This window comes from Labeo rohita, chromosome 5 (genome assembly GCF_022985175.1).
Source record: "Labeo rohita strain BAU-BD-2019 chromosome 5, IGBB_LRoh.1.0, whole genome shotgun sequence".
Taxonomy (NCBI): domain Eukaryota; kingdom Metazoa; phylum Chordata; class Actinopteri; order Cypriniformes; family Cyprinidae; genus Labeo; species Labeo rohita.
Genome location: NC_066873.1, coordinates 27083392 through 27108806, shown reverse-complemented (window position 1 = coordinate 27108806; position 25415 = coordinate 27083392). Strand labels below are relative to the sequence as shown.

Below are 25415 nucleotides of genomic sequence, written 5' to 3'. Positions count from 1 at the left end.
TACAGTTTAGCATTATGTGATTCATTTACAACAAAAAGAAAACCATGCTTTCATCTCCAATTTTTTTTCCGTCTTGCATCACCTAATGCAATTTCTGCAGCATTCATTGACTCTTCCGGCACTGCTAACCTTCTGAGTGTTGTGCCAATAAGGACTTCCATTGATATGACAATCCCTCTAATTTTTATTTTGTTGAGAAGAGTATAAAAGACATTGCTTTTTCCAGTTTAATAATATAATACCAAAATAAAACATGTTTAACGAAATGGCGGGGAAAATGCTGACAGAGCATTTTTTTTGTTCTTGTCCCTGTTTTTCCTGAAAAACATTGCCATGCAGAACTTGACCTATAATGAATCTTCCTACTTCTATTTCCACAGAAGCGTGTGACTAGGGCAAAGTGCCTGAAGTGGCAATTTTTTAAACTGCAATCACCCACTCACAACATCTAATTAATAAATCACATGACACATTTAACATATTAATTATTAATGTATCCTTAATATGTGTTGTTTGGTATGATATTGCACTATATTACTATCATAATATACCATTACTGATTCTGCTATGATTTCATTGCTATTTAAAGTGTCAGCAATATACTGAACGGAAAGAAAGGAAGAAGCACTTTTGAATTTCCATGTGTGCAACTTTGCGACATTTGTACAGAGTATTAGAACAAGAACAGAAGTTTCTCTCTGTTTCGTTTATTTTGAAGGTAAGAATGGAAAGTCATCAACATCATCAACATCATCGTACATACTGGTGTCATATAAATAAGTATCAAAATATATACATACATTCATAATCACAACATTTACAGGGAAATGGCTTGAGATTCACTCACATGGACCCAAACACACACCCATACCTTGTGACAGGGGAGACGGCTAGTCAGTTTTTTTCCCCTTTCTGATGTGGTGAAATGAGTGCGTCATTATGGGCTGATATCAGTCTCTTGCACTTCCTGTCTTCTAAAATGGTCTCAACTGAAGGCTATGTCTCAGACAGTACATACACATCTTTCTAGGTTATTCAGGTCATGCTATAGACGTTAGCATCGACCACAAAAGCCAATATGGCTGACGTGTAACATCACAGTTAATGACTACAAATTTCTTTGTAATCAAAACAATTGCCTGTGATGACATACATAACATCATAGAGTGTTGTTAAGAAATCCTGAGTAACTAGAGTGGTTTTTAGCCTTCTTTCTTGCAGGGCAAAAGGCATCACATCCAGTCATACTGTATACAGTTTTGATTACAGTTGTTGCTTCATAACTAAATCAAATGAAAATAAAGGAACAATGACAGTTTACAAAACAGATTATCCATGTCTAAATGGCAGTAAAAAAAAAAAAAAAAACAATTTGTGTAACTTTACTTTTTTGTCCACATATACAGACAAAATAAATTATATTAATAAATACATTTAAAAAAACATACTCTGGACATTTCTTTAGTTATAAAAAATAAATATGAATAAATTATGTCAATATCGTTTTATGTCACAGAACACATTTTAGTTCATCAACCGCTTTTTGTTCTTTTGCACAGTTTCCCCTTAAGAGACTTCTGTTCTTGAACTGCTTGACTAAGGAGCTCCTGAAGCCGAGACAGGACAACACATCCATAGGCTTTCTGCTGGAAAATATTTTGTGCAGGGGGAATTCTTGTTGGCCTTTCAGCTGGCTCAGGAACGGGTATATTTGGCTGCAGGATTTGCAAGATACAGTTCACCCTCAGAGCAATGTGGCGAACATGTGTAATCATCCCGTTAAGCCCCTCCACCACAGGGTTGGTTGGAGGATTCAAGTCTTTCTGCTGCTCCATCACTGTCCTCATGTGTGGTAGAAACTCTTTCAGGTGGGTGTAAACACTCAAGATGCGCTCCGATGTGGTCTGGCCAGTGACTGTGGATACTGGAACATTGTCCATTTGCATATCACAGATCAGGTCTGCAGAATCTCCTTGACTGACTTTCTGAATGAGAGAAGACAAGAGCCTGTAAGAACCCTAGTTCTACAAAAATATGATTTTTAAGTTGTTTTGTCTTACATCTTTTCAAAGGAGATTTATTCATCCCCATGTCATCCAAGATGTTCATGTCTTTCTTTCTTCAGTTGAAAAGAAGAAGAATGTTTTTTTGAAGAAAACATTTCAGGATTTTTCTCCATATAGTGGACTTCTCCATATAGAGGTCCAAACTGCAGTTTCAATGCAGCTTCAAAGGGCTCTACATAATAAATAAGGGTCGTATCTAGTGAAACGATCTGTTATATTCTTTAAAAAAATTAACATTTATATACATTTTAACCACAAATTGCTTTGTAAACACTGCGTCGGTACTTCCGCCTGTGTTACGTGTGAAATTTCAGACATGATTACGTAAAGGCGTGAAGTCAAGCTAGTGCCTGACTTAGAAAACAACAGATCGTTTTATTAGATAAGACCCTTATTCCTCAGCTGGGATTGTGCAGAGCCCTTTGAAGCTGCATTGATACAATTTGGATCTTCACCCCATTGGCTACCACTGAAGTCCACTAAATCCTGGAATGTTTTCCTCAAAAACCTTAATTTCTTTTTGACTGAAGAAAGAAAGACATGAACGTCTTGGTTGACATGGGGGTGAGTAAATTATCTGAAAATTTTCTGGAAATTAACTTCTCCTTTAGTTGGTTAAGAACCAGTGGCTTAGACAGAAACTGATTTTTAAAAATAAACCCACTCTGTGACACCTAGCTCCATTCAGTGTCATGACTGTCTTTTGCATGACCCGTATACGACCCACATCTAAAATTAGCTATTGTCCTTAAAGACTCATTTCCACATTTTATGTCCCTTCATGTACAGTATATACTGTCAAACAGCTAAATTTACAGTTCCCACACAATCCCACGCACTCTCGAAACAGCCCAGTTTTGTCAATGGAAGGAGTCACCTCACTTTATGTGGAAACCACCCAAGCAACTGTTGACCATATTAGGCTTACATTGTCAGAGCATCTCTGCTTTGTTGTACCAATCACAACTGATTTAGGACCACTGACGTAAACTTTGTTTGCAAGGTTAATGATTATACTGTCAAAAGCATAACTATAGAAAGAGAGTACTTACATATATTTTTAAGAGCTCTGCTGTCCTCTTTCTCATTAACCTAGTGAGCTTCAGACTGCGGTGAAGATTCTGGCTGCAGTTTTCGTGCTTGCATGACATTGTTGGATTCACTAACTCAACCGCAATCAAGATGAGGATAGGGAGGATTATTCCTGAATAAAAAAAAAAGTAATTAAGTCATGATCCACAAACTTAAAATCAGAACATATTCATATTTTATGGTGCACCCTTTTTTAGTTTCACATTCACTGGAGTCAGAATGACCAGATGTCCATCTTCAAGTGCACATATATATATAATCAGTATACATGTAAAACAATCAAATGCAACATACTTTAACAAATATGCATGCTTTGTTTATGCAATTGGGTTAGTAATCAAATCACAACATGAACAATGTTCCATGTTTGACCATTGACTGTAAGCATATTGTTATGTGTGCAGCATGGCTGTAATACTTACTGAATTTTGCTTGTGATCTCTGAGATAGGCAGACCATGTTCCTAACATGACAATTCATTCTCCGTTCGCAGACAAAGTTTCAAACTGGTCATGATCACAACTCTGAAAAAGTTTTTAAAGACTGAAACCACACATTTGTCATTGGAAGGAAATGACGCGGCCAGCTTTCTGAGGCAACAAGAGTTCCCAGAATTTTTTCTTTTTGCGTCTTCATTATCACATGTACTATGTGTAATGTTCTCTGCTTCTTTAGTTACCGCCCAGTTTTCATATAGCTGTATCTCCGTATGTGATGCACAGTCTGGATAGGTTGAGCAATCATGTCTTTTTGTCATAGCTAATTACGTCTGATCTCAGATAAGTACAAATGTCATGAGTTTTTACTCGTACCTTTCATATGTTAAAAAGATTTTTATGTTGCACAATCTCAAATGCCCCATGAATTTCTTATTTTATGTATGTAACATTAATATGTAGATTACTTTTATATAGGTATACCCTTGGATTTTTAGATCACACTTTTTATCGTATGTTCAGTCAATAACATTGCTCTAAATTCTCTAACTGCGCTCTTCCACCCTTGCTCTGAACTCTGTGCCCATTGGTTCAACAGGAAGTGGTCTTGTAAAAGGAAGGTAGTTTCTCAACACCAGATTTCACTGATACCTTTCGATCTTTTGACGCAAAAGCACGAAGTTGGGAATTTCAGCCACCTATCAGCATTAGACAAGGAAGGAAGATGACAGACTTTGCTGTGATTTGATTTGCTGCACTGTTATTCAACTTTTGTGTGATGCAATTGCATTTTTATTGCATGCAGAATGACTAAAGTGGACAAAAACATGCATATGATGTTAACTGAGCTAAGCTTCGTTTTGACCTCATATGACTCAGGCCTACAAGGGAAATCCCAGAGCCAAAAATTAAGAACTTGCACAAATTCACTATAGGGCCTTAATTAAAGGCTGATCTCACAGCCACATCTGTAAAAATACATTTATATGCTTAGACAAATAAATGTAATTTCTTGGGTAAAAAGTATGTCTGTTCATGCAGAAGCATGACATTGATGTGGTAAGTCACAGGGGAAATCAGTGTCTTCTCAGCAAAACACAGGTAATAGTCACCTAGTACGTGGTACTTTCCACAATTCTTACCAAAAAACATGCACTACAGGTAAAGTGTCGTGGGAATGAGGGTGTGTTAGATTTGCCCTTTTATGCTGACTGTGGTCACTTTCCCCCCGTAATCGTATTGTTGTTTTAACATCCTGGGTTTTCGTTGTGGGTGTCGCGGCCCAGTCTTGAGAGGAGTAAATAGGTACTTTCTACCCCTTTCTAATGTTTATCAGCTTCAGCCAACTCGTTGGAAGTGTGACTGTGAAAATTCAGCAGTATTTGCGCAGACAGGTCTGCATTTTATATTTGGGCCAAAAAGATCAAAGACAATTTCTCTAAACCTCTAAACCACACAGGAAATGCTTTACTTGACAGCCTAAGGAAATCCCCCAGTCTCCTGTATGTATTTCTCATAATCACCTGTTTAGGCTTTTTAGTCTAAACTCACCTCAAAAAAAATACATAGGATCTGACCTCGTTACAACAGAGCTAAGAATAACGATAGTTCCTAACAAGGGAGCATGGCTCTCTTATAATTCAATGAGGGGAATCCTGATATTGTGCAAGAACTGTAAAAATACGACAACAGTTGTCATGTTATCGATACGGGTGTTTAAAAGTGCAACCACTTAAATTGACCTAGTTCTAGAGTGTTAATTGACTATTTTGCTGACATTTGCAGTAATACAAAATGTATATATATCGCTCTTGGTTTATTATGATTAGTGACTCGATCAATTGCATGCAACTTGCTCCATGTAAAATGTGACCCTGGATCACAAAACCAGTCATAAGGTTCATTTTTTCAAAATTGAGATTTATACATCACATGAAAGCTGGATAAATAAGCTTTTTTTAATGATGTATAGTTTGTTAGGATAGGACAATATTTGGCCGAGATACAACTATTTAAAAATCTGAGGGTGCAAAAAAATCTAAATATTGAGAAAATTGCCTTTAAAGTTCTTCAAATAATGTTCTTAACAATGTATATGACTAATCAAAAATTAAGTTTTCATACATTTACAGTAAGAATTTTACAAAATATCTTCATGGAACATGATCTTTACTTAATATCCTAATGATTTTTGCCATAAAAGAAAAATCAATAATTTTGACCCATACAATGTGTTTTTGGCTATTGCTACAAATAAACCCCAGCGACTTAAGACTGGTTTTGTGGTCCAGGGTCACAAATAGCGTCCAGAACGACACTAATTGTGAGTATACATCATTTGAATCACAGTTCTCCAAGGCACTTGGACATTTCTCGACATGTAAAACTTTTTTTAATTAGCAGAAAATTTCACTAAGTGCACCTTTAAGGGTGTAGAGTTGGAAACGTTAAAAGTTTAAAGCGCGTGCACGCGCACACGTTCTTTCCGCTGATTGCCCGTGGTAGGCATTGCGTAACTCACTCTATCCCACCGGATCTGTTTGCTTCCTCCTCCTCCTCCTCGTCGTCGTCCTCCTCCTCCTTCTTCTTCTTCTCAGGAAGTGCAGCCGCTAGTCTGAAGAGAGGCTCCGGACTCCCGCTCTCGCCGTACCGAGCGACTGGCGCGTCATCCATCGCGATGCCCTGCCTGCTTTTGCAGGCGCCCGTGAGCGACATACGCCAGTAACAGATGAAGGGTGAAGAGGATGCGCTGGAAGCAGCAGGCTGTATGCGGGCAGCAGGGAGACGCAGCAGCGGCATCATCCTCATCCTCAGCATCAGCAGCAGGGCGCTCGGTTAGCGCCCACCCCCACTCACTTCGTCTTTTCCTCCCCCCCTGCAGAAGCATGCTTGCGTGAGGGATGAGGCTGGAGACAGGGACATCAGGCCAGAGCTGCGGCCTTCTTCTTTTCACAAGAGCCGGGCTCGCCATCATCGCAGCAGCAGCATCCGCCAACGCTTTGCCATCATCACACCAGCATCTTTGGTAGGCAGCCTATCTCTCCTCTTCCGCTCGCCGTTTTTGCATAAGAAATGCAGGCCTGCCATGGTCATCCACTCAACCCCACATCAGTAGCCATGGCAACCACATCCTGTTAATAAGCGCTTTTTCATCCCCCCTATGTCTTTCTGTCTCCGGAGCGCAGGCTTATTTTACGCTTCGTTTTTGTTGTAGTAAAGATATTCATTTTGTTGTGATTCGGAGCTCTTTTCTGGAGCTGTACATGATGTACAGTGTTTTTTTTTCTCTCTGTCCACATATGTAGATCCTTTCTAGAATGCAAACTAAGTCAGACGTTTTTTATACATATATAGAGTTTTAGCCTATCATTAAAACAACATATTTGCTTTCATATCTGCATTTTGATTCAGTCAGTGATTACAGTCATTATATTTTATACACAGGCACAGTGTGTTCAGCCCATCAGGATGAAGCTGATTAGCTCTGAAATAAATATATATATGTTTTTAATGTAAAATCATATGAAGCTAAATACCAATAGTATAAGGTGAAATATGCCCCTGGTAAAAAATAATGAGGTCTTCCCCATTTATGAGATCTAGCCTCCATACGTGTTTTAAACCTGTTTTGGTGAATGATATGTGTAAGGCAGGCTTCATAATACGTGGTAGCTGACATGTGCTGAAATGCAACATATAAAATGATTTTATTTTATTCAGAAATTTGCTGTTTTTTAAATAATTTGTATGCGTGAAGCTTTTTTATGATCTCATATTAAATGGCATGGAATATTTTTACTATCAACATGAATTTGCCACACCACAGGATCATTTATAATGAACTAATCATTATTATAATGTGATTAAAAACAGTGAAACACCAAACAGGGAAATCACAATATGTCATCTACTTTTCTTTATGCATGCATATCAGTTTTAACCTAAAATTTTGGTATTGTATTGTATTGTAAGTTTTAGACATGGATGTTTCTTTAAATAATTATTTTTTTTTATTTTTTTATTTTTTTTTAATTGATCCATTCTGTAACCTCATGCTAGTTGTGAGCAAAAAACTAAATATTTTATAGAAAATTGAAGGGCCTGTTATATCAAACAATGCTGATCATTATATACATAATTACTCTGATGGGGCCAATAAACTGCACCATATACTGTACAAGATGAGATATACACTCATTTTTATTGATTATATAATAATTTACATATGGTTACATGTTTTTAAATTTTGAAAATTATGAATAAATCATAATATTAAAGAAAAGACAAGTCACTTATTTTACAGAACTGGTCATTAAAATGTTTAAGAAAATGTCTAACTTACAGCTATCTTAAAATCTTACATCTTCCCTCGGTTTCACAGACAAGGCTTAAGCCTAGTCCCTGACTAAAATGTAAGTCTGAACAGTTTCAACTGAAAGAAACTTGCACCAACTGATCTTGAAATATGTCAGTGCCCTTGTTTTGTCTCAAGATGCACACCAGTGATGTTTTTGGTCACACTTTATTTTAAGGTCCAGTTCTCACTAAAAAATTAACAAACCATTAACAACTACTTTTGCCTCAAAAACTCCTAAGGCAGTTGTTAAGGTCAGGTATTGGGTAGGATTAGGGATATAGAATACGATCATGCAGAATAGGTGCTTTATAAGTACTAATAAACAACCAGTATGTTAATAATAGGGATGCTAATAAGTAACTAGTTAATAGTTAGAATTGTTCCTTATATTAAAGTGTTACCATGTTTTTTCTAAGGCATGTTTAAAAAAATTACTTTAAAATCCTAATTGAACTATGGCCTTGTCCTGGTTTAAAATAAGCCCTGTCTGTGAAACTGGGCCCTTAAAAAAAAAAAAAAAACTTCAGTTTTCTTGCTTGGCTTACCTGACCTTTGACCCCAACACACTGTGTGTTTGCAGGTCAGTGAGCAGATCCAGGAGCATGAGCAGGAAGTTGTGCGGCGCGAGCAGATGTCAGGGTATAAGCGCATGCGGCGGCAGCACCAGAAGCAGCTGATCGCCCTGGAGAACAGGCTAAAGGCCGAGATGGATGAGCACAAGCTCCGGCTGCAGAAGGAAGTGGAGACCCAGGCCAATAACACCTACATTGAACTGGAGCGGCTGGCCAAGAAGCAAGCTGCACAACTGGACAAGGAGGTGTGTGCTCTTACTTTACACATTGTGAACAGGGTCGTGAAAAGTTTACAAGGTGTCACATTTATATGGTGAACATGCAGTGGGGTCCAAAGGTTGACGACCACATTAAAACTCTGGAATGAAAAATCTAATTAATCTTGGAAATAAACAGAATGTTTTAACATTTTGAAAGATTTAGAACAAAAAAATTTATGATTTAAAGTTATTATGAAATATTTAAGTCTTTCCAGTATTTAGTATTATCAAACAAGCACATTTGTGACATTGATCACTTGAACTCCGTATAGGCAGTCAGATGTTCCTGCTTCCATTGAAGCTCAAGGTGCTCTCTGGATCATCTCAAATTATGCTGGAGAACATAAGGTTCATGCAGCTTGAGTACTGCTGTGAAGGTGAAAGAAATTCTGCAGTTCAAACATATTTTCATAATTTGTAATAAAAAAAATAAAATAAATAGAAATGTTCCCTAGCAGTCTCAGACTTTTGGACCCTACTGTATTTGGATCAATAAATGATTATAAATGGATTTCTAATGAAATGACTCAAATCACCAGGATGAGAAAATATTGTCATTTTACTAAAGTAGAGCTGACCACAGTGAACTTTTGTTGATACTTATCCTCCTTTAGGCCCAGATGATTAATTTGTTAGTGGTTAATGCTGCTAAACCAGATGTGATTTAATTTGTCTCTCAAAAGTTGAAAGCCTCGGCAGCTGAGGAAAAAAGAATCCAGCAACAGATCTTGGTCCAGCAGAAGAAGGAACTGACCACCTTCTTGGACACACAGAAGAAGCAGTACAGACTATGCAGAGAAAGAATGAAAGAGGTGAGATCAGGACAGACAGCTTTTTATGTATGGGCCCCACTCTTCTGGGCCCAATGAGATTTTTTTTTTGTGGGGGCCTGAACAATGTCAGATTAATTGTACCTGTAAATGGCTATAATCTATTGATACATTTTTGCAGTAAATTTAATCTAATTTGTTCTGTGTACAATAGGAAATGAATGAAGACTCTGATACACCAAAAGAGGAGAAACAGGAGCGCTTGTCACGGCATAAGGAAACAATGCAGCGCTCCCAGGCAGAGGAGGAGGCCCAGCTGTTGAACCAGCAAAGACTGGTTTACGAAAGGAGCTGTCGTGCTCTAAAAAGAAGAAGCCTTATCAAGAAGCACGAGTTTGAACAAGAGCAAATGCGGGAGGCAAGAAATAATATGAGTCACAACAAAGAATGTCATAAGCACATTGTTTTGTTCTTGTGAATTTTTCATTTAGACATCTGATATCCAGGTTACTGTTTAACGAACGAAATACATACTTCCATTCAAAAGTTTGGACGTATGTTATTTGCATGCATGTTATTTGAAAATAACTGTTTTATATTTGAATATATCTTAAAGTGGTCATCAGGTGCACATTTTCCACAAGTTGAAATGATTCTTCACAGTCTTAATGAAAAGTACAACATACTTAGTGGTAGTGTAAAACAACACCCTTTTTACCTTGTCTCTGTCCACAGTTACCCATTTCGGTGCATGGCTCTTTAAATGCTAATAAGCTCTGCTCACCCCACCCCTCTCTTCCGTGGGGTGACGAGCAGTTCTCTAAGACTGTTAACTTCAGCTGCTTTCGTCGCGGAACTTGCTTACTAGCACATTATTAGGAAATGTGATTCATAAAGAAAACCGTATGCTCACTTCTTATGTAGTTGAAGCCTCGTTCACGAATGATTCGTGTAAACATAGACGCATGTAGGTAGATCGGGGCGCATTTCCTTCAAAAACCAAAGTAATCCTCTGCGTCTTCAGTGGCTTGGATACCGGGAGTAAATGACAATTGCCATGTTCATTATTACATCCAACAACAAAACACCTCAGTCGCTTAGGAGACATTCTTGTCTACACCTGCTCCAGTGTTGAAACAATGGCGTACTGTTTACAGCTCACTCAGGGCGGGTCTATGCTAAAACGCCAGTGTCAATCAACAATTGTGGGAGGGGCCTGTGCAAAACTACATCACTCTGCCAAGAATCTGTGATTGGCTTGATCTGAGAAAGGGGTTATGATTTATGGGGATTTAAAAAAAAGACACTGGGTGGATTTTTATCATTATAGGGTGGTTGTGTACTCTGCCAAGACACATTTCAGTTCAAGCAACATGTAAATTGAATTTTGCATCCGATGACCCCTTTAAAATGTAATTTATTCCTGTGATGGCAAAGCTGAATTATCAACAGCCATTACTCCAGTCCTCAGTGTTACATGATCCTTCAGAAATCATTCACATATGCTGATTTGGTGCTTAAGTAACATTCCTTATTATTATCAACGTTGAAAACAGTTGCTCTGCTTAACATTTTTGAGGAACTGTGCTTTTGTCAAATATTTTTACAAAGTTTGACAGAACAGCATTTATTTGAAACAAATCTTATCTTTTGTAACAATGTAAAAGTCTGAATTAATTTAATGCATCGTTGCTGAACAAAAGTACTAATTTCTTTAAAAAAATATCTTACTGACCGCAAACTGTTGAAGGTATTGTGTGTGTGTAATATACATAGTGTTGATCACAGTATCTTCTGCTATTTCAAATCTAAAAGTTAAAAAAAAGAACCCCAAAAAACACAAAGTTCTTAATTTTTACACTCATTGATTATTAATGTTATACAGACTATTTAAGTATCATTATTAATAAATGACTTGCTCTTTGTGTTAAAGGAGCTTAACAAGAAGAAGACACAAAAAGAAATGGAGCACGCATTGATGATCAGACAGGATGAGTCCACACAAGAGCTGGAACAGCGGCAACTACAAACCTTACAAAGGCTACGCTTTGAGCTGATGCGCCACCAGCATCAAACCGAGTTGGAGAACCAGGAGGAGTACAACAGTCGACGCCAGCGGGAGCTACACAGGAAGCATGCACTGGAACGCCGACAGCAGCCCAGGAACCTTAAGGTAAACGGCACAATTTGTAATGGTAGGTAAAACTAACGAAAAACTGTAAAGTAAAGAAAATAGCCATTAAGTAAGGATAACAACAGAAAAGTGAAAAGCACAATTGTATTTAGCCTTTGCATGATGCCTTGTTAAAATTAACCTAGATAATCTCCTCTCATTATAGACTTTGGAAATGCAGATCAAAAAGCAGTTCCAAGATACTTGTAAGGTGCAAAACAAGCAGTACAAAGCTCTGAGAAACCATCAGTTGGAGGTCTCCCCCCAAGGGTGACCACAAAGCCATCCTGAAGTCTCTAAAGGAGGAACAGACACGAAAGCTCGCACAGCTGGCAGAACAATACGAGCAAAGCATTAATGAGATGATGGCCTCGCAATCGGTAAAGTACACAGGCACCAAAGGATAATGACCCTTCAGTTTGTGCTTGTATGCTAGGTTATAAACTTGAATCTTTGACACTTCATCTGATGAATGTGTTGAAACACATTACTCACTGAGTAAGTTATTTTAGGGTCTAAACAAGAACATTTTTCACATTGCTTCTTTGGAACTGAAACAAATATGGAAATTGTTTCCATTGAAGGTTTTTTTTCTCACATTTACCAGAAAGAAACATTTCAGAAAGAAACTACTGGTCAAAACCGTTTGAGAGGTTTCCCTCTAGTGGCTATAGAGGGAAATGAATTTCCACAAGCAAGGCAAAAATTTTACTTACACCATCAGTTTTCCAAATGAAAACTGAACTTATTGTTAAGTATTGTATTGCTGCTTATTTATGCAATATTGTTTTTATTCGCTACTGACAACTATAGAAGAAGAGGCTCAGTTTCATCTAGCTCAAACCATTTATGATACGCTATTATAGTTTTTGTTGATTTTAATTTGACCTTATTTCTATATTTTCATTTTTTAGTTAATTTTGTTAGTAATTTTGTTGCATTTTGCTGTCATTTTTATTATTTTTTAAAATGTCTATATAGTTTTTATTAAGTTTTAGGTTTAGTTTATGTAATTTTGATTATTTTAGTACTCTGGTTTCAATTCATGTTTATTTTTTTTCAGTAAAGTGATTTCAACTAATAATATTAACCCTGCAATAAACCCCCTCAGTGTTTGAGATAATAATTGCAGCATGTAACTCTCTCAGTTACGTTTAGATGAAGAGCAGGAGGCTGAATGTCAGGCTTTAAGGCAGCAGCTACATCAGGAGATGGAGCTCCTCGATGCCTACCAGAACAAAACGAAAGCGCAGATGGAGGCCCAACATGATCGTGAGGTGCAGAAGTTGGAACAGAAGGCGTCCTTGCGCCGGGCTCACTTGGAACAGAAGGTGAGCCGTTTTACTTGACAGTAAATGAACCTCTGTAATTCATAGGATAGATCTGCCCATAACTGGTCAAATAAATAAATAAATAACACCTGAAATACCTAGTAAACAGTCTGCCCAAACCTCGGTCCACAGATTGAAGAAGAGCTGGCCTCACTTCACAAGGAACGGACTGAAAAGATCAAGCATTTATTTGAGCGTCAAGAGCGAGAACTGGAGATGTTCGATTCGGAGAGTGCGCGGCTAGGATTCGGAAGCTTGGCCTCGTTTGACTTTCCCAAAGATGAGGCCAGATGATCCAACGGAGGGACTGTTCAACGCTGATGTCTTTGGACACATTGTGCCTGCACTGTCCCTGATTGTTGGATTTACCAAGATCACCCAAACAGTGACAATGCTGGATCAATATCTTATAACTCATATCGGCTGTGAGAACTTCGCTGAAATTCTGAGAGGAGAAACTAAACAGCCACAGACACAAGAGCGGCTCGGCGATGCATCACCGAGCTCGTAAACCAAGAAGAAATATCTAGACTAACTGACCTTTTCTCCATGCCATTGTCCCACTTTTGGTATTAAATTAGTAATTCAGGATATTTTAGTACAAGTAAGCACTTTGATATGTTAAGTATGATCCCATCATGTAAGGTGGATATGAAGCGTGAAATGCCTTTGGTGTCATCAAAGGACATTGCGACTGTAGAATGTGTCCTGCGTCTTCACCGTGGCTATTAGCTGTTTTGTATGTATCACAGAGAATGTGACAACTGTTGATGAAAACTTTACGCAGAAGCAGATTTTGAAGCAGTGTCTGATTTTAAAATATGGTGAATACATTAAGAGCATTGGATTAATTTTCATATTGTGGAACCCACGCTTTATTTCTTTTTACTTAGAAAAAGGACAAAAAAAAAGAACAAAAAACAGAAAATGTATTCATTGTTCAGTATCCTAAATTAATTGGCATTAGTTTTATCAGGATGTGGATTTATTACATTGAATCAGTTCTGTCAGAGTTACTGGTATTATTGCATGCACTTTAAAAGACAAATTCAGGTTGTGAAGTGGAGCATGAATCTGTCAGAGATTTTAGCCGTGTACAAATAAAAGTGGTCATAGCAGTTTTGTTTTCATGGCTATTGATACTGAACATAAGCTTTATCTTTGATATAAATACCCGCCAAATTGCCAAATGCCTTTAAGTTATGTTGATGAATGTTTTTGTTTTCCTCCTTTTGCACAATCTGTTGAATTGTGATTCATTCAATGTGGACTTATCACTGCTCTTGTACAGGGAAAATGTTGCAATTTGTGTTGTACAAATTTTATATAAATATTTGTATATGATAACCTACATAGGGTTTACATATGTATTGATCAATCATTGCCAACAAAGATCTATGGAACTCTTGTTCAGTGAAGGCAGAGGAATGCAAACTTATTTTTGTAAGTCAAATAGAAAGTAACTTATATTCTCGTGCATCATGTGACAGCCTCCTACATGTCTGGTGGAGCTATCATGCGAACACCTCTGTGTAACAGAGTTCATGGCTTGCTGTCATTTAAGGGAGACACCACTACCGCAACTAGTAGAAGGGGTTCAGTCGATTCTTAATTTACAACAACATGTACTTTATAGGCAGATTTGTGGTGTGTAATAAAAGATTCTTTGGGCCTGACCAACTACTATCTTTTATAAACTCTGACCTTTACCCTCATTATTCATCAGTGTCTCATAATGTTTTGTCAGTGATAATCGGGATGATTTCCTGCTACTGTCATTTACGGCCTCTTCTCCGACAAAAAAGCCATTGTTTAAACTGCCGTTGCACAAATGAAGTGATGTTTTAACAAATAAACACAATGAAGTATTGATCGGCTAATGGCATGCTGAGAAACATTGAGCAGTTTCTTAAAACTCATAGACCAGACCGGTTGCTGATGGTTCTGTGCGTTTTCCAGTGCATACTATTTAGTAGTTCAGTTCTTTATGCCCTCAAACCGCTGTTAATATGATGGAAGACACTGTAATTGATACCATATCCTCTTCATGTCATTTCAAGGTACTTTTGGCTTCACATTTTGGTCAGATAATCACCTTTGCTTCTCGTCTACAGCCCTACAGCACTTCTTCCCTCATCTCAGCCCTTTTATGTAGTACGTTTAGTGTATGATTAATGTTTGCTAATTTGTACAATTAAAAGACCTAGAAAATAAGGAAAGTTGCAATACAGAAGCCTATTGTTTATATGATATATATACTTACAGGCTTTAAAAAAAAAACAACATTTGCCTTTAATACAACTTCCAACATTCTTAGAATAGATTTATACTACTTCTGAATAGTGTCTAGTAGAATGTCGTCTATCAGAAAATCTGCTAATTGCTTCAGAGTTGCTGAAAGAGAGAATCGGCTTTTTACTGTTCTCTCCAAAATGTGCAACAGTGGTTTGATGTCAGGTGATTTATCTGGCCAGGACAGATGTTAAATTTCATCTTGATGATCCAGCTGTCCAGATTTTATGAGCCTTTTTTTTCAGTTCAGTACTAGTGTCTGTGATTCACGTTTTAGCAGTTACAGCTGTTTCATGGATTTTTATTTTGTGAAGCTCTCTGTGGTCGTTTTTTGTAATGTTGAGATTTGCTGTCACTTTTGCTGCAGTAGTTCTGTGTTATTTGGACAGATAATCGCGTTTGCAACCCCCCATGAATTAATGTAATATGCAGTCCCTCCACTGACCACAAGATGGTGACATTTCTTACAGAAACATCGCCAATGAGATCAGAATGATAGTTTGCTGATTACAAAAAGAGAAATATTCAAACCATTTTAAGAAAACATTCAAAACATTTAGTTTTATTCAAGTGAAACTTAATTTGCGAATGCAAAAATTGTAATTAAAAAGATTTTCTACATTTGCTTTTATAGGCTACTCTTTTTTTCAATGTTAAATTAAACATTTGAGTGATTCTATTATTGGAGATCCATTTGGCATTTCAGAAAGTTAAGAAAAAAAGCCTTCACTAACAGAAATTCTTTCTACTATCTTATTAAAAACATATTAAATTTTAATAAATCAGTGCTTGCCAAACACAAGTTACTTCCTTTTTTATTTTTAATGAAAAACAGATGTCTTTATGGTATTGTTTGTCAACTGGACAAATTAAGCAATGTGTAGAAATAACTCATAACAAAAAATAAATGAAAATTGTATTTATTTTTATTTTTTATTTTTTAGCCTATATTAAGGGTTAATGGAAAATAAATTGATTCTCCTATATTAGAATCCTTGATTTCACACATTCTCACATTTAAACAGGAAGCAGAACCACACCATTACACCCTTTACCCCTGAAGCAATAAATAAACAAAGTAAAATGATGTCAGTACAAGCCTACTTTAGTTCTTGGTGGCCACAAGGCTTAAATGATGCCACTTATGCATTGTGATGTCATTTAAAGAAACAGCACATTATTTACAGCTAAAACAAGTTAGTGTGACAGAGTGGTAAGTCAAAATGCACACAAATCATAAAATATTTACAAAAATAAAGATTATTTTTAATAACTATGTCTTATATAAACAGCTATAGTGCTCAAATAGTAAATGTTTGGAAAGAAAAACAAACCTTATTTGGTGGTATTTTAGATAAAAAATGTCAGTACGCACATGTGAAATTGTATACTAATGAAAAATGTCTGAAAAGTTGTATGTTACTCTTTAAGGAAAGTATTTGATCATATATTGTGTTAACAAGAAAACTTGAATTAAGAACTTTAAGCTCTGGAAACACATTTTGGGGCATTATTGCAAGTACTGCTCACTGCAGAGCTGAATGGCCTCCAGCTCCCCCTCTCTGGATGTCCAGCTCCACCTCTGTGTGAACTAATGGGTGGAGTTAGGTTTAGGATAGGGTAAGGGGTAGGGTTAGGGTGTGGTTAGGTGTCTATCTCCACCCATTACCATCTGGCTCTGCAGCGAGCACCATTGTGCCTTAAGCCCTCTACACACTGCACGATTTTCGGCTGTCTCAGACGAAAGATTGACATCGTGAAACAATCGTGGCAATTTCTGTGATAGTGGCTCCTAATCTGTGGTCCTATGTCACACAGTGAGAAAGGTTCAAAGACGGCCGTTGTCACGGTCTTGCAACCAAAGATAGCCTGCGATCATTCTGTTTCTTTAAATTCAGCCTGATCATCGCACGATGTGTGTGCTGCCACGACCCACGTTTACTGACCAGCCAATAAAACTGCGACATGAAACCAACGTGACATGGCGCTAAAACTTAAAACTGCTTAAACATAAAAACATAAAAATTGCTTACACATAAAAAGTACTTGTCAGCACACATAGAAACAACAACTGCCAAAGTTTTTTTTTTTTTTATTATTAAACCTTCAAATAACAAACAGGCATTGTTATTTTTCCATTGTTAAACACATTTAACAATACATCCAAGCAGCATATAAAAAACTAGATGAGTAAAGTTTGAGAACATCTCTTCAACTTTACATTAACTTTAAGTTGGCTTGAGAAAGCCTAGCCTGAAAGTTTGAAGCAGTTGTAAAAGTACGGAAGCAGCTAGCATGATTTAACACATTGCTTACATGATTTAACATGTTGTTAACATGTTTTAGCATGATTAGCTTATTGCTTGTATTTTTATAGGCTGATTACAATGTTGTTATCATAATTTTCAAGTTAAAAGAATGTTGTTAGCACAATTAGCAAGTTATTAGCATGTTTCACACATGATTAGCATGTTACTAACATGTTTCTAACATGGCTAACATGTTACTAGCTTGTTGCTAGCACGATTAGCATGTTACTAACATGTTGCTATCATGATTAGCAAGTTACTAGCATGTTGTTAGCACGATTAGCATGTTGCTAGTATGTTTCTAACATGATTAGCATGTTACTAGCATGTTATCACGATTAGCATGTTACTAACATGTTGCTAGCATGTTTCTATCATGATTAGCATGTTACTAGCATGTTGTTAGCATGATTAGCAAGTTACTAGCATGTTGCTAGCATGATTTAGACAGATAGATAGATAGATTATTAGAAAATATTAGAAATATTAGAAATATTAGAGTGGAAGTTTAAATGAGTCTAAATTGATTAGAAATAGTAACATTACATAGAAGGGAAGCTTGATTAAGCCTCAAGGCATTCTGGGAGTTTGAAGAGTGTTGGCTCATTCAAACAGTCCGTCAATGTAAGTCTATGGGATTTTTGGTGGGTTTGATAGTCTGGTTTACGAAAACCATAAGCCGGATCAGTTAGAAAAGATACAGCACACCGAGTCAGACCAGTCTGAAGATCTGGGCCGAGTTTGGTGGTTCTAGCTTGAAAGCTCTAGGAGGAGACAGATACCGAAATTTGGTAATAATAATCTTAAATAGTAGATCAGTAAGTTGGCTTTCTCCAGCCAACTTAAATATAAAAAAAAAAACAACTGCCAAAGTGTAATTCTTTATGCTCTTTTTGTTTACCACTAGCGCATACCGATGACGTTTTATTCTAATATAATAATGTGCGTCGTAGTCTACGCGTCAATATAGGTGTCATCATCGTAGAGTTTACGTGCATGTCGCACAGTGTGATCAGCAAAGATCATATAGGATTGCTAAAATCGTGCAGTGTGTAGAAGACTTTATACATCTCATCAAATGTTGCGGACCCAAATGGCACCCGTTTTCATAGTATGATTGACCTGCAATTATAGAATCACCCATATGGGCGGCGCAATGTAGCAAATGGCGCCATTGAGCCCTGGGAAGGCTAAACTTAGCACAGGAGTTTAGCGGTCTGGCAGTTGTCACACGTGAATCAGGTAGGATGGGTTAATAATGGTTCTCTTCACTTAATGGGTTACTGAAGTTTCTTCAGGTCGGTCTGCAATCGGACAGTCACTATTTCTGAGAGTTGATCAGATTCAGAATTAACTTATCGCAGAGATTTTTGCGGTGGACTTACAATAGCCTATTTCATATACACATACATGTACCAGACCTTCCACTGGTTGTATACACTGTACAGATATTACTTAAAATATTATCGCCTACTTTAAGGAGTTTGCTTTTAATGTCTTCAACAACGCTCAGTTCAGATATTTGGAGTGAGGATGTGGATTTCTGAGCCCCCATTGCGCCCCCTGGCGGAAATCAAGTTTCTCTTTCCATTAGAAATGGTTCCAAGCAAGTAATGTTCCCTTTCTCACAGTTACACGAGCTGACCACACGAGGGCGCAGGCTAAGGTTTCTAAAAAAGTGATGTTTATGAGCCTTTGAAATACTTAATGCTACACTATATACCATACTACAATCTTAAGTATAAATACTTGTACTTAAATGTTTGAAGTTTAGTAAGAATGGATTTAATTATTATTATTTTTTTTAATTATTACTATTTTTGTCTTTACTATTATTCTAAAATGTAGTCAATAGTAAAAATGAGATGGTGCATCCAAATTTTTCACTATAACCACATATTAATTCAAACCAATATCTTCCCTATATCCCTTGATTAAAAGCAACAGCAACTTGATGACTGATTCTACTTGCTCTTTGCAGTCTCCTTGAAATTTCTTGAACATTTTCATGTTACAGTGATAAAAATGATTACATTACCTTATTATGTTACGTTAAATATCAAGTGATCCGTGAGTCTTTATATTACACTGCAGAGGTCCACTTATTACCTCTAGAAAGTATTACAGAGATAAGCTTTGAAATCTTCCACTAGAGGTTCATTCATAGGCAATTGTGCAACAAATTAGATTGATTAGTTCAGTGCAAAGCTACCATTAAATTACACTTTAGGCTTTTATTATCAATACACTGAATTTATAAAGGGTTTTAGGCCTAATTATTTCATAACAGCTGTTGTTATTAATAATTTATATTAAATAATTGATTTAATGTTCAAATATACAAAGCTCAAAACTGCTGTAAACTAAATAATCCATGTCTATAAAAGGTCATGAGTTGACGCTGAGTTAAGCTTGCAGCTGTTTGCATGAACTACATGTTAACAGATGGCATGGTCAGAAATAAATGTAGCTTTGACAGCAAAAACCAGATCGGAAAAGGTCATGTGTCAGGAACATTTGATCAGAGCCAGTGCCCTGTATCATAATCAGGACCTTGTATGGGTTATGGCCTAAAAGCAAACCCTGGATGTCTTGATGACTGGTGATAAAAAGATTTAGACCTTTTTCCTTTAAACCTGCACCACAGTAGGATAAATAAAAATGAAACATTTAAAGCATAAAGAAAATGGATGATAATTTAAAAAGTTGACTTTGAGTTGAATTAAGTTTATGGATAATGAATTTAAAAATTGACTTTGATTTAAAAATTAGTAATGGTTACTTTTATTTAAATTATCTCTAAATGAGGGGCAGTTCTATGGGCTTTGACATTTAACATGTTAATGCACTTTTTCTTTTATTTTAGAACTCAAAACACTATATTCTATCTATTAATCATGTTTTGATTTAGCTGATTATTGTCTGAGCTAAACACTATATCCCCCTGAGGGGGTGACTGATGAGAAGCTTGATAGTTGTTGGCTGGTTTGTGGCTATCAATTATTGCTGTAGGGAAGCCTTGATGAGCTGCTGAGCTCAAACTATTTAGAGCTATCGCAAAGAAGTAAAAACACAGCAGGTGTGAAGTTGTCAACTTCATCCAAACGCGTTTTAAATTCAAAGAGTCTATGAAGCCCAGCTGTCAACAGGATGCTTCTCCACAGAGTTTTGCCACATTACTGACAGTACTTTCATATACAAAGTGCTTTGCAGTACACTGTTAACACACTCTAAAGGGCATTGCAATTCAGGCCTGAATGTACTCTACATGTGACACACATCATTCACACTACTGTGCCTTACATAAGTCATTGCTAACATGCCTTAAAAATGTCTTTTAGAATTACTCACTCTATGCCATGAATAAATAATAAAAAATAACTGAGTAATTACCATTGATAGACACTAACAACATTCAGGACTGCCATATGATGTCCATATGGCAGAAATGTACAGTACAAATCATGCAGTTAGTTAATTACGTAATCAAACAGACAGTGAACACTATCAACAGCAATGATTATGTTGCAATCAAACTTATAGCATAATCTGGTAGTTTTGAATGGTTGGTATCATCCAAGGTCCTCTTAAGGGTCAGCATCATCTCTTCTCAGGTGTTCTGTTATCTCAGATCTTTGTACAGGTTGGTTCCAGACTAAAGCTTGTGTAATTCCTAGTTACCTCAGGATACCAACAGAGAAGCACATTAAGACAAATTTGCGTGGATTCTCTTCCAACCAAGCAAAAATTATTTGTTCAATCCAAGCAAAAGAATGGTAATGTACATTTGTTCAGATATAACTGAAGTGCAATGTTATGAGATACATTATGTGAATGGTTGGTTAAAGAGATGTGTCTTTAATCTAGATTCAAACAGAGAAAGTGTGTCTGAACCCTAAACATGATCAGGAAGGCTATTCCAGAGTTTTGGAGTCCTTTCCTTTCCTTTCCTTTCCTTTCCTTTCCTATAGTTTTTCTATAGGATTCTTTACCATAAATGAAATAGGATTGACTCCACCCCAACTCCTTTTTTTTTCCCCAGTCACTTACATCACACAAACATATGTAACGTGTCCTGTAAGAGATACATGAGCAAGTATATATATAGCTCATGCTCTTGTAGACTGTTTGGCTCAGACTGAGCTGTGGGGCACTCAGGCCGGTCATCATGGTTGGCATTTTGCAACATCTGCAGGAACGTGCAAATAGGATGCCACATTTAAAATATTCGGGAAATAGCTTTTAATGGGGTAAAGAGCATAGCAGCTTTAATTTCTTTAATAACAATAACAAGTTTTGCATGGAATGACAAAATCAATTTGTTACTCAAAACCAATTAGTATTAAATGCATGAGGAAAAAATATTAAAATTACACAGAGACACACACACACACACACACTTTACTCTTCATATATTTCACACGTTTTACTCCAGTAAAAATTTCATTAAAGTTATAACTTAAATGAAATTTTTACTGGAGTAAAACGTGTGAAATATATGAAGAGTAAATGTTTCCACGGTAATTATGTGTGATTAATATGCGGTAAAGAGCTTAAAGCATAGCAGCATTCATTTCTTTAATATCATCCAAGTTTTGCATGGAATGACAAATGCAATTTATTACTCAAAGCAAGTATTGAATGCATGAAGGAAAAAAATATTATTAAAATAATATTATTATTTTACCATACTAATTGGCAGTGTGTATGGCTACGTATATATAACTTCAAAGAAACAATCACTGGAGTAAAAATGTGATATATACATTAACAGTAAATGTGTGTGCGCATGTGTTTTAACAGCGGGAATATCATATAGCACACTTTTTACTCCAGTTATTATTTCTATATATTATAGTATGCATGTATAGAAAAAAATATGTATGCATAGAACGTTTTTATATATAGAAACATACCAAGTATTATTTCACAGGGAAAAAATGCATTTCTTTAAATACACAGTGGCCATTTGGTTTTGTTGGTTTTAAGTGGAGTCTATGGGGAACATTGACAAAGAATTTTTTTTCATTCCATTGTTTTGTTTCATTTCATTTTATAGTAAGTACATTTGTTGCAAAGCACAGTTTGTGAAAGTGCAAAAATGGAAAAAAAATAATATACATTAAGAATTCTGGAAATAACATGTTGCATGCACTTGTGAATCTCACTATTACAGTTACACCATACCTAGCCAAAGTCTAATGTATAGTTTATATATAAGGTCCCATGCTTTAAAAAAGTATATGGTTCATAGAGGACTATTTTATTAATAGATTTTAGAGTGTTTTTAACCCCTTTGCCTGCCTGGTTTTATTAGAACTTATCGAGTTAAAAAATGTCTAACAACAGTTATTAGATGAGTACAGCTGATAATTGTCATTGTAATGAAGGCCAAGTTTAAGTTAAATATCCATACAATCCTCTTTGATGTCTTTACATCCATCATTATGTGTGTATTTTGGTGTAAATGATTAACAGTTTCAGTCAACATTGTTAGAAGTGACTGGCATCTCTCTAGGTAGAAATACACCATTTTTGGAGTCGCAGTGTGTCTGTCACATTTGTTTAGGCAAAAGCCATTTGTTGTTGTTGTTGTTGTTGCTGTTGTTGTTATTATAAAGGCCAAAAGCAGCCACAGTGTGTGAACTGGGATAGCTTTACTGTGCCTGGATGTTATTTATGCATCATAAACAGTCAAAAATTCTATATCTCTGTCACTTAGTGGAGAAGACGAGTCAAATAAACAAAGATGGTCACACTTACATTTTCTGTAATAATAAAATGAAATAAAATAAAATGGGGGAAAAGGACAGTATGATTGGTAGGAAATGGTTTACAAGTTGAAAGTTAAAAATTTAAATTTTTAGAAGGAAATCAAGTGCCATGTTAAGAGTGTTAACACGAAGAACCTTTTAAGCATAAAAATGGGTTCTTCAGGATGATATGGTTCTAAATGGAATTGTACTACACGTAAGGAACCTAAGGAACTAGGCTGGTCTGCATACACCCCAAGATCTGAACACACAACTCCATCATCCCATGTCATCAGTGCTTAATCTTCCTGATGATCTTATTTCTTGTTAATCATTTAATATCAAGCATGGCAAAAAGCATTAAACCTAGTCAACCCAAAGGGCTTTGAGCATAATTATCAGAGGTACAAATGTTTTTTTATATTTTTATTCATTTATACTAGACAGACAGAAAGAATCATCTTTCCCAGCAACTGCAGAACCCAATCAGATCAAAAGGGGGCTGTGGAGAGAATGTGTGTTTTAACCTGATTCAGGGTTCTGTTGTGTTTTATTTGAAATGTGAAATGTTTACTAAATGAATGACAGCATGACCAATCAGGTGTACTTACTGCTGAAATTGATGCAAACAGCTATTTCATCAATGACTAATAACAGTCTCTTACTTTGATGTGCCCATACTTCCAGTTTTTAATAATGCGTTGGACAGTTCTTAACCCAATTTTAGTAGTTTCAGCAATCTGCTTAAATGTTTTCTTTGCTTGATGCATGCCAATAATTTGACCCTTCTGAAACAGATTAACATCTTTTCCACAACCACAGGATGTGTTTTCTGAAATGGTTGTTTAAAAAAATGAGAAGCTACTCACAGTATCAGTTAAAGTAAAGTAAATAACTTGTTGCCAGCTGAAACATAATCATCCATGCAGCAATTTTCTAATTGACTCTTACCTATTTGCTTAATTAAATCCAGGTGGTGACCTTTTTTTGGACAGGCTATTATGGGGTAAAAACCAGAAGGGCGAGTTTTGGGTGAAATTGAGATATATCAAATGCAAGCTCTTGATGAGTTTGAAAAAAAGGACGCAAATAAATTCTTAATAATTTTGGAGTTGTTCATTAGAAACCAAAAGACTTGACACTGAAAATGCTAATCCAGTTGGTGCCAAAAGGGCGCCACTTTGACGTTGAGAAATGTATTGCGGGTAAAGCCTGTGGATGAATCAAAATGGCTAATACCACATGTAATTCAATATCAGAGAGGTGTAGCTAGCTAGCAGGTAGTAACCAATAACTTACATTCCAATTATATATTTATTAATATAGGCACTCATTTACTGCTTAGCCCACAAGTGAGAGAATGCAGAGAAGGGATTATTATTATTATTATTATTATTATTATTATTGTTTATAATATTTATACAATTCATTACTTCAGTGTCATGCAGTTAATGGTATTTGCTATCATATTTCTTTTTTTTTATTACAAATCTATTACAGTAATAAACTGTATTTAAAAGACACCTATTATATACTAGTTCATATCTACAGTATCTGCTTTATTCATTGTCTATTTACTGACATATCACTCTATACTTACAGATAAAAATATAATTAAACTTTATTTGAATTACTACTTGTGCACAATGCACATTTCTTAATATTAAGCCTAAAATGTAATTACTGATTAGGACTGTATGATCTTTAAATAATATTGGTCTTTAAATGCAAGATATTTGATATAAGGACTTTTCATGTGGTATTTTATTTTATTATTATTTTAATAGATTATTTCTAGTAAACTCATTAATATAATGCATTGTTTATATTGTCATCAGATGCTCTCATGTTTTTATACACAAAATGGAATAAAAAATGTGCCAAAAAAGCGCATGTGATTTTTTTTTTTTTTTTTTAATTAAAAAACATAATAGTTTTTTTTTTTTTTTTTTTTAAATAAATGTTAAAATAGTGTTCAATAAGTGTACTGTCACTCATGTGTG

At 36.0% G+C, this 25415-nt stretch overlaps 2 protein-coding genes across 2 annotated transcripts; one reads left to right on the top strand and one right to left on the bottom strand.

Moving 5' to 3' along the window:
- Nucleotides 1-687: 687 nt before the first annotated feature.
- m17 (IL-6 subfamily cytokine M17) lies at nt 688-3962 on the bottom strand. Its single transcript, XM_051110412.1, has 3 exons — nt 3581-3962; nt 3119-3270; nt 688-1985 (listed from the first exon to the last, which is right to left on the bottom strand). Exons 1-3 carry the CDS (start codon nt 3636-3638, stop codon nt 1533-1535), a joined length of 663 nt encoding a protein of 220 aa, XP_050966369.1. The 5' UTR covers nt 3639-3962; the 3' UTR covers nt 688-1532.
- Nucleotides 3963-6100: 2138 nt separating this feature from the next.
- taok3b (TAO kinase 3b) lies at nt 6101-14755 on the top strand. Its single transcript, XM_051110393.1, is given in 9 exon segments — nt 6101-6620; nt 8533-8769; nt 9468-9596; nt 9769-9972; nt 11488-11727; nt 11894-11989; nt 11991-12107; nt 12876-13058; nt 13191-14755. Coding segments are annotated over 8 exon segments (1317 nt in total). The 5' UTR covers nt 6101-6620; nt 8533-8583; the 3' UTR covers nt 13353-14755.
- The last annotated feature ends 10660 nt before the right edge of the window (nt 14756-25415 follow it).

Coding starts and splice junctions, on each gene's coding strand:
- m17 (XM_051110412.1), bottom strand. CDS start 3,638: ATGAATTGTCATGTTAGGAACATGGTCTGCCTATCTCAGAGATCACAA. Junction 3,271..3,580: donor GAGATCACAAGCAAAATTCA/GTAAGTATTACA, acceptor TTTTTTATTCAG/GAATAATCCTCCCTATCCTC. Junction 1,986..3,118: donor CAGAGCTCTTAAAAATATAT/GTAAGTACTCTC, acceptor TCTCTCATTCAG/AAAGTCAGTCAAGGAGATTC.